General features: G+C 37.9%; 1 protein-coding gene across 3 annotated transcripts; it reads right to left on the bottom strand.

Moving 5' to 3' along the window:
• Positions 1 to 268: 268 nt before the first annotated feature.
• On the bottom strand, positions 269 to 14117 carry LOC131145067 (probable potassium transporter 17). Of its 3 annotated transcripts, none has more exons than XM_058094119.1 (8): positions 13802 to 14117; positions 12964 to 13183; positions 4504 to 4746; positions 4374 to 4424; positions 3476 to 3736; positions 2508 to 2560; positions 2058 to 2427; positions 269 to 1693 (listed from the first exon to the last, which is right to left on the bottom strand). In XM_058094119.1, exons 1-8 carry the CDS (start codon positions 13940 to 13942, stop codon positions 840 to 842), a joined length of 2193 nt encoding a protein of 730 aa, XP_057950102.1. In that variant the 5' UTR covers positions 13943 to 14117; the 3' UTR covers positions 269 to 839. The 3 variants fall into 3 exon arrangements, with proteins under 3 accessions (XP_057950102.1, XP_057950103.1, XP_057950104.1); XM_058094120.1 differs by having other exon boundaries at positions 3497 to 3736; positions 13802 to 14101; XM_058094121.1 differs by having other exon boundaries at positions 12964 to 13186; positions 13802 to 13937.
• Positions 14118 to 14464: the final 347 nt, after the last annotated feature.

Genomic DNA, 14464 nt, shown 5'->3' with positions numbered 1-14464 from the left:
TTAATAGTTTAGAATATTAAATATTAAAATTGAAATTGTAAGTGAAAATATTGACACTAGAACTAAAACCCTCACAATTTAAAATCTTGGAAATTTGTGAGGAAAAAAAATTTAGAAAACACAATTCTTCTTGTATTTATATAGTTGCATATTTTGGGATTTCAAAATTTCAAAAAAAAATTAAAATAATTTTTTATTTTTTATTAATAATATTTATAAAATTTTAGGTTCCTTGTTATTTAATTAAAATTAAAACAATACTCCCAAATTTGTAATTATAATAATATTTTGAATATTCTTATAATCATACATGCATGCTGTGACTAGCGGCATAACAAGTAACATTGCTTGCTCTTCTGAGCAATTTCTTGAGTGCGAATCCATCGCGCCCCATGGTGGCACCACCAGAGTTCTCCTTAATTTTCCGGCGAGCGCAGACACTTGCAGCCAATTGATATTTGCCCAGGCAGAGGATCTATAATACTTCTGATTCCCACTAAATACCAGCTTACGATCAGCAGCAGCAGCATTGAACCGAGGAAAAACAAAATATGAAAATACCAAACATTTTCTGAACTTGATCAATCTCACTGTAAATCTTAGCAGCCACGTCCTCTTGTTTGCTCAACATAAATCTTCTCTGCATGTCGTCTTTGTTCCAATTTTACCTTTTGAAATATAAATCCAAAAAATGTACACAAGCCCTTTTCCTGTGTTCCCTTTTCCTGTGTTCCCTTTTATTTAAAGGTAATGCCCTACAGTGGGCAAAATGAGGCGCAAGATTTTGAAGAAAAGGATCAATCAACAGAACTCTTGATGGGCTTCAACTGTTTCAACTTTCAAGCCTCATAAAGCATTCCAACCTCAATACACTGAGATAGAGGTACCCCTAAAGCAGGTAATGCAGACCTACAATTGTTGTGCATAACTTCATAAAACCCAAGCATTAGTCTATCAAACAAGCCACAATTCCGGCCCATATAAAACCTCGCCTTCCCTCGAATGTGAACAACACCAGCTTGCCTTGCCTCTCCCAGCACAATAATCTCTTCTTCCGTATCTGGAGGGACAGATGGTGAAGAGACAGGGTAGTTGACTATATGAGCCTGCAAGCTATCCGTGACTTGAGCTGCAAAGTCGTCGTCACCAAGATTAATAGAATCTGCATAGCCATATTGAATATCACATCCATATACCCCTTTGATGCCCAGTTTTCGGACAACAATCCTCTCATGTGAAGCCACCTTAGGAACCAAGTAGTATCGAAGAGTGGTGAAAATAGTGACTTCATGAAGAGATTTCATGTTCTTAATATAATGTCCAAGAACCGGAGTCAGCCCATCTTGAATGTTGGTGTAAAAGAAGCAGAGTCCAGGAACCCTTTGGACAGCCGAATCAGTTAAGAGCAGTGCTAGTCTGTCTATGGTTATCTTGTGGGCTAACTCGTATGCTATCTTTCTCTGTCTTCCATAAAACCAGCCAAACATAACCAAGGCAAGGATAATAGAAATGCCAAAAGGAATCCACCCACCCTCTGGAATTTTAGTGCAGACCGCACTCACATAAGTGCCTTCCATCACAAAAAATACAATGAAATAAAGGGCAACCAGCACTGCTGGAGTTCTCCAAATCACGATCATAACTAGTGTCAGTAATATGGTAGTGATGAGCATGACCAGACTTACAACAACACCTGCGAACATGGTCTAAATAATTAGGAGATGGTAAACATAGTAACTATAGACTGTAAGACGCTTTAAACAAATTGTTAAGAGAAAGCAGGTGGAAATGGTACTTGAACAGCACAAGCAGGTCCTACATTTTTTTTTCTTTTTTTCTTTTTTTTTGTTTTTTGGCTATATGTCTGATTTGAAAGAAATATATTAATAGTGTTTAGAGAATATTAAAAGTACCAGTAATAGTAAGGGTAAACAAAGATGGGAGAAGCCAAACCACATTTCATGTTAATTATGCATTTTTCTTTAAAAAATGGAAAGCAATTTTTGGCATTGAATGCAAAACAATGCAGGCTATAACCGTTTATTGGTTTGACATACCAAAAGCATTCCCAATCTCTTGTCCATCTCCAAAAATAAGTATGACAGAAACACAAAGAACCATGAGGATGTAATTTACTTCTGGGGAATAAACCTCGCCTTCTTTGCTAGGGGAGGTGTGCACCACCTTCACCCGAGGGAAATAATCCAACACTACAGACTGCTTGATGAGAGAAAAAGTGGCCGATATTAGTGATTGGCTTGCAACAACTGCAGCCGATGTTGATATCACAAAGATGGGCCAGTAGATCTTAGATGGTATAAACTTGTAAAATCCATCACTGTGATCAGTTGGGTTCTTAATCAGGTATGCAGTCTGCCCCGCATAAGTCAGAACCAGTGATGGATATATAGTGAACAAAAATGCTATCTGTTCAGAGGAAATCTGTTTAGAGCCCACTTTTATGAAAAAAGTACGTGGAAAACTAAATAATACTGAGCACTGTTCACCTGAATGGAACTTCTGTTGAAATGACCAAGATCAGCAAACAATGCTTCAGAACCTGTATAGAAAAGATTAAAAAAAAAAGATGACTGCATGTACCAGTGTTTGAGGAAAAATATAATAAATAAATAAATAAAATACCATGAGACAAGATATCTTCATGATTCCTCACCCATCTGAAATTGGCGTATATGATACATGCAAGCATTTAATTGACCAAAATTAATATGAATAGTTATCTAAACCTTGAAAAGATAGGTCATTCAACTATTCTATCATAGTTACATAAAACACTAACACCTTAGCAAACCACAAATTGGTAGGGCTGAAAGTACAATTTCGTTCCAGACAATTTTTAGTGAATAGTTTTAATTTAATATTTTCCATATGACATATATACTTTAAGTAAAAGTGGAGCATCGTAGCATTAGAAATTTATTTTCATTCATTATTAATACTAATTACCAAAGAAAACCTATTTTAGATTAGAAACACTACAACATACTCTCTTAAATATAAAAGTGTCGTCATACGTTTTTCACCAGCATGCCCCAAAACATCCTCCATTTTGGAGCATGGTCCGTACAACAATCCTGCTCCCTAAAGAGGAACATATTCCAGATATTTAGGTAACAATAATTCAATCACTCTTCCAAGGTTACAATGAATAGAGGTGGCAGCCACCTAGACTCAACTCCCCCCATGTTATACCAGTATTACATTTTGTCACACAAACCAAGACATACCAGAACAAATTTGAAAACATATTTCTGAGATACACGCTTGTGATATTTTCTCAACATTAGCTGCAGACTTGTTCCTTTTTTACCCAACTCTCGGGCTGGTTTTTTTGTGTTTGTGTAACCAATGGCCATAGTTAGGTATTCATGCGCAATGAAGAACATGAGCTAAGAGTCGTTGTGTGTGTAAGTGTTTTCAAATATATTAATGACAAAATAGTCTTCAGCATCACCTGTAATGCAGAGAACAGTACCACTAAGCAACAGCCAGCCTTCCTTCCCATTTCTACAGAAGAAACGGATAATGTAGATTGGTGATAATGCCTTGAATATACTTGGGTAGTGGTGTATAATGCTATAGATTCCCACAAGTGGAGTTGCCAAGGTCCATGTACCCATGATGGGGGAGAAAAGGAAACTGACTCTTGAGGTACCAAATTTTTGTAGCAGGAATAGAACAATTAACACAATTGCAGAGAGAGCTTCCACCAGGGCTGCAACATCATCAACCAGTAAATTGGTAAAATCAAAAACCAAAGACACTACACATGGTAGACATTAACAGTCCGTACTCACTGAAAACAAGACCCAGAAGAAAGACTGACATCCCTGGTCAAAGGCGCTAGGCCTCATCTTGTATTTTAAACTTGCACCATATTTATAGAAGATTCAGATTTCCATGACTGAATCGTTAAATTGAATTTTCCAAAGGATAGAAATCTGTAAATAGTGTTTATTACGCAAATTAAATGAATCTGTCTTGATCCTCATAGTAGTTTGCCAAATCATGAATTTTTACAATTTTCATGATCTAGCCATTGCTGTTCTCCACAGTGATTCTTCGAAATCCCATATTACAATAGAATTTTCACATCCACAAGCTCTGTAAAACTTTATGCACTAATTTAAATGCAATAAGAAAAGTCCAAACAGTTGTCCAATCAGCATTAATCAACCAAATCAGGCAATTTCAATAATAGATCATCCAACAGTTGCTATTGTCATTCACATTTCCCTTCTCGTAGCATTTTACTAAGACTGTACTAAATCAAACAAAAGTGCAACTCACTGCAGGGACTCATTGGTCCTCGAACACATGTCTAAGTTACAGCAATCTGCAGCAGTACTTACATTTACTAACAGAAGGGAAAGGTGCTCTTAGCCCATCCATTGCTGACAACACTGTTAACATTTGTAAAAATTAGAAAACTAATTAAAATTAAAACTGCACAAAAAAGTAATACATTTATTGGTAACAAACCTGAAATTGCAGGAGTAAGTATACCATCACCAATTAGCATGCATGTGCCTAACATAGCAATGAAAAGCAACATCCTTCTAGCAGCCACACTTCTTTTAAAGTATTTATGTAGTCTACTTTGACTTTCAGAGTTGTCACATGGTGCAGAATGCGAAAGCCTCAAGTTTGAATTTACACTATTTGAGGAAGGGATTCCAATGTTCAAATTCCTACAAAGTAATGAATACAGTGCAAATGTTCCACCTGCAATCAAGAAGTTTTAACACAAATCAAAAAGTTAGGCAAAGATAACTTCACAATCTGCAAGGGTATAACCCTCGTTATACATTGTATTCTTTAGATATGATTCTGCCAACACGGACAGCTCATAAAATGGTCCAATCCAGACACTATCCGGCCGTTTTTGGAAACATAAATTGTCTAAACGGGCATTTCAAAGAAGCAAATGTTGTCCACATTCAGTTAAGTTGAAGTTAAATAACACCACTTGACAGAAGTTGCAACCCTATTGCAAAAGGTATTAAACTGACCCAAGGGATAACCCAGTTGTCATGGGTGATTTGTGAGATTCCCTGGTATAGGTGGTAGCAGGTTCCAAGTGCTGGGTGTGAGCTTAGATGCCATTAAGTGCAGGGCCCAGCACCTCTTCTTTAAAAGATACAGAAAGGCAGGGAACATGCATCCCATGGTTACGTTTCAGGGTGGGTCAGGTATGGCCCTGCCTTTGGGAGGAGAATATCAAATACACACGTGCATGCAAGAAGTATATATACTGACAATTTATATACATATTATTACTTGTAGTATAAACTATGAAATATATTTATTGTGCTAGATGTCAACATCTATACATTTATCAGTTTTAAATATTTATATGTATTCTTATATATCATAGCTATTTTATCGCCGTCAAGACCTTGGGGAATTGAAACTCATACAGGAAGCTTAGCATAGGACATTGCTGCATTGTGTGGACTGTCTTTTGCAGGCTACTTTTGTCTACAACCAGGTCAGAGGAGCCAAGTCACTTGCAGTAATAATAGCAGCACAATAGTCCAGGCAGGAACCTTGAATAAGAATTCTCATACAAATATTAATGATTACAGTAAGGCTTGATGAAAGCAATAATCTTTCTCAATCACAGTTTGTGCTGATTCCAATCAAAAGCAAGGGAATGATGGATTATCACTTGAGATAGACTGACTATGCACATGCTTGATACTGTGGGTTCAGGGGACCATGACATTACATGACTTTAAATTGGAAAAACTTTGCCTAAAAAATGGGGAAAAAAAAAAAAAAGCTTTGGACAAGTGCACCCTGTTCTCACTCCACTTTACAAGATAAAACTAAACATAGGGGGGAGTGTTGTAGTATGTGGCTCATATTGAGTAGAACACATGTATAGAGAAAGCATGCTGAGAAAAAACAAGAAAGCTAGTCTGCAGAAGAAAACTGTAGACTATTTGCATAGTGAGTCAACGGTTACATTGATGGTTTCAGGCTCAAGAAGAAACCATCGACAGTTTTTCATAGACCATCGACGGTTGATCAAGAAGAAACCGTCGAAGGTTTTCTGAAACCGTCAACAATTTTGTTCAACGTTATTTTTGAATTCTGAATTAGGAAGATTAATAGGTTAGGGATTCATAGGCAAATCCTCCGAGGATTGATAAAGGGGTATTTAGAGAGCTTCTAATCCCTCTGTACGTACAGGGTTAGCATAAATACAATGTTGTAATCCTGATTTTGATAGATAGTAAATTTCAGCCGCCGCTTGCTCCTGTGGACATAGGCATTCTGCCAAACCACGTTAATTCTTGTGTCGTGTGTTTATTACTCTCATTATCTGTGTGATTGTGTTTTTCGTATTGTTCATCGTTAGTTGCTACAATGCACAATCCGGTTCCGCACGCATTAATTTGCACAACAAATTGGTATCAGAGCTATTGGTTACATTGACTGGGATTTCTCCTACAAAGTTCGACATTGTCCAATTTGACGGATCGGGAAATTTTATACTATGGCAAAGGAGGGTTAAGGATTTGTTAGTGCAGAAGGGTATGGTGAAGGCGTTATCAGCCGGAAGGCATGGACGACATGATTTGGAAGGAATTGGAAGCAAAGGTTGTGGCAACTATTAGACTTTGTCTGGCTAATGACGTGATGTATCACGTCATGGATGAGGAATCGCCAATGGTAGTTTGGCTAAAACTGGAAAGTCAGTATATGTCCAAATCGTTGACAAACAAGTTGTATCTTAAGCAAAAATAGTATGGGCTTAAGATATCAAAGGGTTCGAATCTGAACTAGCAGATCAACGTGTTCAATCAGATCATCAGTGATTTGAAGGGAGTTGATGTGAAGTTCGAAGACGAAGACAAGGCGCTGATACTGCTGAATTCCCTACCTGCGTCGTCTATGTATGAAAATTTGATTACAACTCTTATGTGGGGGAACGAAACTCTCGAATTGGAGGAAACCACAAGTGCTCTTTTGGGTTTTCATCATAGGAAGAAAGTCATCGATGATAATTCACAAGGTGAAGGGCTTGTGCTGAAGGGTAACTAACTACATGGGATAAGCAACTTCCGGAGCGGACCGAGTAACAATAAATCTTGGTCCAATTCCAAGGAGAGGAAGGACATACGGTGTTTTAAGTGCGGGAAAAAAGGGACACATAAAACTAGATTGTCCAGAGAGGAAGAAGGGGAATGCAGAAAATAAAGATGGTTCATCAAAATTTGCGAATGTAGTGGAAGAAGGAGACTCGGAGAGCGGTGATGGTGATATGCTTTCGGTTTCATCCAATTCAGATCATCTCATGGATTCTTGGATCCTGGATTCGGCGTGTTCCTATCAAATGACACCCAATAAAGAATTGTTTAACACCTACAGGTTAGTAAATTCTAAAATTATGGTTCTATTCTGATGGGAAATGATGTTTAATACAAAATTGTTGAAAAATGGAATATCAGAATTAAAATGTTTGATGGTGTTGAGAGAACGTTGTGTGATGTTAGGCATATACCAGAGTTAAGGAAGAATCTAATTTCATTGGGCACTTTAGACTGTAATGGGTTTAGTTACAAGTCTACAAGTAAGGTAATAAAGGTGAGTAAAGGTGTTCTAACCGTGATGAAGGGGCAGAAATTATCATGAAATATCTATACATTGCTAGGTACCACAGTTGTAGGTGGAACTGCAGCTACAGAGTCTGAGTCAAATAGTACGTACCATCTTGTGGCACATGCGGTTAGGGCATATGGGTGAGGTGGGATGATGGAGCTTCATAAGAGAAATCTTTTGAAAGGTGTCAAAACATGCAAGATGAAATTCTGCAGGTATTGTGTGCTTGGAAAACAAAATGGGGTGCAGTTCAAGACAGTCATACACAAGACGGAAGGAATTCTTGACTACATTCATTCAAATGTTTGAGGGCTAGTAAGGGTAGCATGCATCACGGGGAGGACACATATACTTCATGAGTTTTATTGATGATTACTCATGAAAGGTTTGGATGTACTTCATGTGGCACAAGTCAAAGACGTTTGCTAAGTTCAAAGTGTGGAAAACTGAAGCACCGAGAGGAAAATCAAATGCCTCAGGTCCGACAATGGTACTGAGTACACAAATTCAAAGTTTATGGAGTTGTGTGAGCAGCATGGCATTAGGAGACACTTCATAGTACGCAAGACACTACAAAAAAATGATGTTCCAAAAAGGATTAACAAAATAATAGCTGAAAGAGCACCGTGTCTCAAGTTTAATGCAAATCTTGCAAAGAACTTCTGGACAGAGGCAATGACTATGGCGTGTTTCTTGATTAACATATCACTAAAGGCAACACTAGATGGGAAAGTAGCAGAGGAGGTGTGGACAGGCAGCACGGCTACTGTGGTTTGAGAGTGTTTGTATGTCCAACCTACGTGCATGTTTCTAGTGAGGAGTGATCGAAACTTGATGCAAAGTCTAGACAATGTATCTTTATGAGGTGTCAGAAAGGGGTGAAAGGGTTCAAGTTGTGGGATTCGAAGACAAACAAGGTAATGATCAGTAGAGATGTGGTTTTTGATGAGAAAGTCATGTTACAACATATTTAAAAAGAAGAGAAACAGGTGCTAGAAAACTACAACAACAATGAGCATGTGGTGCAGGTGGAGCTAGAGATTCAAGGTAGAGATGACAATGTTCACAATGCAAAGAGTTCTAGCTCAGGAGACCAAAAGCATCACAATATAGCTATAGACGGGCTCAGACACACTATCAGTCCACCCCCTAGGAATGGATTTGATGATCTGGTTTCTTATGCACTCATTACTAGTATATGGATGGGTGCTATGGCGGAGGAAATGGAGTCTCTGCATAAGAGTTGGTGGAGCTTCCAAAACGGAAGAGAGCGATAGGATGCAAATGGGCGTATAGGTAAAAGGAAGCAGTATCAGAAAAAGAAGGAGAAAATTCAAGGCTTTTTTGGTAGCAAAGGGTTACTCACAGATGAAAGAGGTTGATTATGATGAGATCTTCTCCCTTGTGGTCAGACACACTTCCATCAAGGCAGTGTGGGGATTGGTAGCGCATTTTGATATTTATATGGAGCATATGGCTGTAAATACAATGTTTCTTCATGGTGATTTGGAGGAGTTTATTTACATGGTACAGCCATAAGGGTTCAATCAGCCTAGATAGGAACACTTGTTCTATAAATTGAGGAATTAAATTTACAGGCTAAAGCAATCTCTGAGGCAGTGGTACAAGCGATTCGACTCCTACATGATCCGAATTGGCTACAGGAGATGTGAGTATGATTGCTGTGTTTATGTAAAGATCCTTGATGATGGTTCACTTATTTTTCTTGTTACTTTATGTTGATGACATGTTAATTATTGCGAAGAGTATGACTGAGGTCAACAATTTGAAAACCTTATTGAGCAAATAATTTGACATGAAAGATTTGGGTGCGGCCAAGAAAATTCTTCAAATGGAGATTCACAAGGACAGAGCTTATAGGGATTGTGGTTATCTCAGCATAGCTATGTTGAGAGGGTGTTGGAGAGGTTCAGGATGGATCATGCAAAACCAGTGAGTACACCGTTGGCGAATCATTTTAAATTGACTACCGCCCAGTGCCCGAAGTCAGCTAATGAAATTCATGACATGTGAAAGGTCTCATATGCCAGTGTCATGAGATGCTTGATGTATGCTATGATTTGTATAAGACCGGACTTGACACAAGTTGTCAGTGTGATGAGCAAGTTTCTTTCAAATCCGGGTCGACAATATTGGGATACAGTCAAGTGGATTTTCATATACTTGAGGGATATGTGGATGTAGACTATGCAGGAAACTTGGATGACAGGAGGTCTACCACCGTGTATGTATTCACCCTTGCGGGAGGGCCTATTTGTTAGAGATCCATGGTTCAGTCTCTAGTTGCACTATCTACAACTGAGTCAGATTATATGGCAGTGGCTAAGGCTGCCAAGGAAGCTTTGTGGCTTACAGGATTGGTCAAGGAGCTAAGTATTCAGCAAGGTGGAGTCCAGTTGAATTGTGATAGTTAGAGTACCATTTATTTGGCGAAGAACCAGGTGTATCATGCGAGGGCCAAGTACATAAATGTGAGGTTTCACAGGATCAGGGAATTGGTCTCTTCTGGTGAACTACTTCTTGAGAAAGTTCACACTTTTGAGAATACAGTAGACATGTTGACAAAGCATGTTACCACGGACAAGTTAAAGCACTGTCTAGACTTGATTAACGTCTCCAGATGCTAGATGGAAAGCATTCCAACCTATTGTCTCAGGTGGAGCTAGAGGTTATGTTTTTGTTTTTCTCCTAAGGGGTGAATATTCGCCAAGGTGGAGATTGTTGTAATATGTGGCTCATATTGAGTGTAACACATGTACAAAGAAAGCATGCTGAGAAAAAACAAGGAAGCTGGTCTACAGAAGAAAACCATAGACTATTTGCATAGTGAGTCTACAATTACATCGACGGTTTCAGGCTCAGGAAGAAACCATTGATGGTTTTGTTCGGTGCTATTTTTGAATTTTGAATTTGGAAGATCAATTGGTTGGGGATTCAAAGGCAAATCCTCCCGGGATTGATATAGGAGTATTTAGGGAACTTTCTAATCCCTTTGTACGTATAAGGTTAGCATAAATACAATGTTGTAATTCTAGTTTTGATAGATAGTGAATTTCAGCCGCCGCTTGCTCCCGTGGATGTAGGCATTCTGCTGAACCACATTAATTCTTGTGTTGTGTGTTTATTGCTCTTATTATCTGTGTGATTGTGTTTTTCGTATTATTCATCGTTAGTTGCTGCATTGCACGATCCGGTCACGCATTAATTTGCACAACAAGGAGGGAGAGAGAGAGAGAGAGAGAGAAAGAGGGATGGAGTTGATGGGAGAAGAAGGAGAACTCCATCACTGATAACCTTTGGACCAAATCTAAAAGGACCCTGGTCTTCCCGAATTGCAAGGTGAACAGTCCAACACCACCTCATCTTCATGTACTCCACTCTAGAAGCCGATTTTTCATTAAAATTTTCATTTGAAACTTGAGAGCTTTGAGGAAAATGATGTTTTGCAAATAAAGTTGAAATTTACGATCTTAGATATCTTGAGTATGTTTTCAAAAGTGAACCTTTGACATAATTCAAATTCAAACAATGGTCATAATAAATTTATTGGATGTTTAAGGAAAACATGACTAATTCAAATGATTTTGAAGGATTCTATAAAATCTCCTAGAAATTGGGAACGAGAACATAGCAATCCTTGATATTTTGATCTGCTATGAATTTTTACAAAGAGCTCAAGGAGTTTGAATGTTATGCATCACATTCTATGCTTAAACAGGTAGTATTGAAAACAAAGTGCTGAGAACTGAGAAGTGAAAAACACAAAATTGATATATGCCAAAAATTTTGGTACTATAATTGTGGTGACCAACTCCAAATAATGAGATAATACTTGAAATTATGTGACAAATTTATTCTAGTGTTATGTGATTATTTGGCATGAATTTGTGTAAAACAGGAAAACAAAAATGAATTTGCAAATCTAAGGTGTAGCCTATATGCCATGGTTGGTGAATTTTTCATCAAAAAATGAAATGATTCTATTTTGTGTTACTTTCTAAAGGTGTTGTTAGTTTTGTTTTTTACTTTTCACATGCTTATTTTGTGTGGGAGTTTGAACAATGTGTGGCATAATACTTATGCCTTGTGCAACACAAAATCATAAATGACGATGCAGATTGATAAATGCGGAGATGACGGGAAATGTTTACTTTTTGTTGCGTTCACAACACAAACTAAATGATATAAACAAATCAATTGAAATACTATCAGTCCACATGGATTATTGGCCACATTCAGTTTAGAATAAGCGGGAACTTGTAATGCTGATAATAGGCGAGTATTGTCTAGGTGCAAACACAAGACACCTACCAAGCCCAAATGGGGCCTCTGGTCTAGTTTGTGCAGGAATTTTCAAGCCTAACTAAGGCAATACTAGTCTAGGTGAGTGGGACCTGTCAGTCGCAAGTGGGGCGAGAGGGATCCAGGTGCGTGCGAGCCTAAATGAAGTAAAGTGGTCCAAGTATGAGGGATGTAATGAGCTTGTATGGGTAAGAGCGGTCTGGACTATGGATTAGAGAATTTCCAACTATGAAGTGAAATGGACTCGTCAAAAAAATGACAATATATCATACGAAATGAAAGTGGAAAATGACTTGAGGTGTCTGTGTTAGTTGTGTGCTTCATATTTATGAAAATAAGAAGGACTGGTTCCTTCCTAATGTCTCAGGAAGTTTTTGTTTTATCACTTTAATGATGTGATTCAAGTGAGTTTTGTAATGAATTGTTTCAAAAGGTTTGAGAATGAAATATTTCTTGAAAAATCTACTTTGTATGTGTAGCTCACTCCTACTTACCATTTTGCAGGTATCAAAATTAATCGCGCAAAGGGAGAGGCTCCTGCCAATTGTTGGTACTTGCCAAGTCCTATTTTGGTGCATAATGGATGTTTTGAAATGGCGAAACCATGCTATTAATTTTGAAGCTATTGATGTGGTGCATCTAAACTTACAACCCACTATGTGTTGAATGCTAAGATGGAGTATATTTAGGTGAAACTAAATGGTACACTGCTATATATAAACTTCAACATGTGGATGACATTTAAATATGATGTTTTCTCTGTTGAAGTGAAGTTTGAGGCTTGAAATGCAAGATTTAGCCTCTAGGTTGAGGAAAATAGTGGTCTTGTAATTGAAATGTGTGGAGCTTGGAACATAGGATTGTAAAAACATATTCTAACTTGAGTTTTTTATATTTCTGTGCAGGTATGTATCTACGATTTAAAAGGGGGAGGCAATTAACTTAAAACCTCAACGAAAAGGGAAGGAAAAGAAAGAACAAGAAAAATTCAGATGGGATCAAATATACCTTCACCGTGATCATCAGCTTTGAGAGCAATGCTGGCATACTTGACAACCCCAATAAGAGTAAGGGTCCAGAACATGATGCTGTAAATTCCCAAGTAATCATCTTCTGTTGGAGATTTCAAAGGCATCGAAGGGTAAACATAAAGTGGGGATGTGACCAGTCCTCCAAATACAACTCCTAAAGTCTTGTAAGCTAGAAGCAGGGTCCCCCACCGATGCGTCTACTGATTCAAATATACACGTTTACATTTATTTCTCTATAATAGGCGCGGGCGCACGCACAAACTTCAAGGCTAATATATGTTTACAATAATCTCTTTGCTACAAAAAGCAACCAGAGTTCATCAAAAGGCAAAAAACGAAAAGTAGAATAAGAACATCAAAAAGTCCCTGCGCCCCAAGGAAAAACTCACCCCCAAAAAAAAAAATGATGCTTTTGAAAGTTATCTTGCTTTTGAGAGCAAAAATCAATGCAGTTTTTGCTTTCGAAATCTAAAGCAAAGAGAAAGAGTAATTTTAATATCTAATAAGCGCTGTTTTGATGATCCAAATTACAAATATCCCCAGAGATGAACACAGAAAAAGGCGTGTGTCGAATTCCACTGTCTCATCTAGGCCATCAAGGAAATGGATGGAAATATACAGGAGCAGACCAGAAATCCGATACAGAAGCACACCCAGAAATTAAAAACAAACAAAAGCAAAACCTGGAAGAATTTGCTTCCCAGAATTTCTTTGAAAATAAAACGAAAAGAAAATACGCTATGGCGAACCACTGATAATCAAGGAAAACAAAACAAATGAACTTAGCAGCAGATGGCTTTGATTTTAAACAATACCTTACATCCTGAGGATGAAACTGTACCACCATTATTACGATTGGGAAGAAGGCCCAGATGAGCATTCTGAGCAGCATCAACAAAGATCCCCGGCTGAGGCGGGACAGAGTCATTCGGCGCAGGTTGGCGATCCGTCGCCATTGAAAGAGCCGTTACTTCGAGGATTACGAGAGAGTGAGAGAAAGAAGGAGAAGGAGAGAGGGAAGGAGGGTGGGAGAGACACAGTCTGAGAGACAGAGAGACGAAGAGGGTTTGAATAGGAGATTTATGGAGGAAAAAGAGACCGCCGGTGGTTAAAGGCCTCCTGTGAATTAAGCTGATGAAACTAATGTTCAAATGGAAAACAAATATATAGAGCAAGAAAAATAGAAGATGGCGGTTGATAGAGTCAACTAAAATATTATAAATTTTAATTTTTTAATGAAGAGTTCTTTTTATTTTTTCTGTAGAGAAAAGATAATTGTGTTTGAAAATATTTAAATTAATTAAAAATACTTAATATAATCAATTTTGTGGATTCACCCAGATATCCAAGTTCATATAAAAAAGAAATTGAAAGTCTAACCAAGCATTTAACTGATTAAAAGGAAGGATAAGTCTAAATTAGTATACTGATAAGTAAATCTATAAGACATCAAAATATTTAGTGGCAGCTCTGACTTA

Source organism: Malania oleifera, chromosome 12 (genome assembly GCF_029873635.1).
Source record: "Malania oleifera isolate guangnan ecotype guangnan chromosome 12, ASM2987363v1, whole genome shotgun sequence".
In the NCBI taxonomy this organism is placed as follows: domain Eukaryota; kingdom Viridiplantae; phylum Streptophyta; class Magnoliopsida; order Santalales; family Ximeniaceae; genus Malania; species Malania oleifera.
The sequence above is the reverse complement of the archived record's forward strand: the minus strand, read 5'-3'. Positions and strand labels throughout refer to the sequence as shown.

What these genes read in the sequence shown, in the direction of transcription:
- LOC131145067 (XM_058094119.1), bottom strand. Translation starts at nt 13,942, where the DNA reads ATGGCGACGGATCGCCAACCTGCGCCGAATGACTCTGTCCCGCCTCAG. An exon ending in AGCTGATGATCACGGTGAAG is followed by an intron (nt 4,747 to 12,963) that starts GTATATTTGATC and finishes TCTTGATTGCAG; the next exon opens with GTGGAACATTTGCACTGTAT. An exon ending in TTTCCCTTCTGTTAGTAAAT is followed by an intron (nt 3,737 to 4,373) that starts GTAAGTACTGCT and finishes ATGATGTTGCAG; the next exon opens with CCCTGGTGGAAGCTCTCTCT.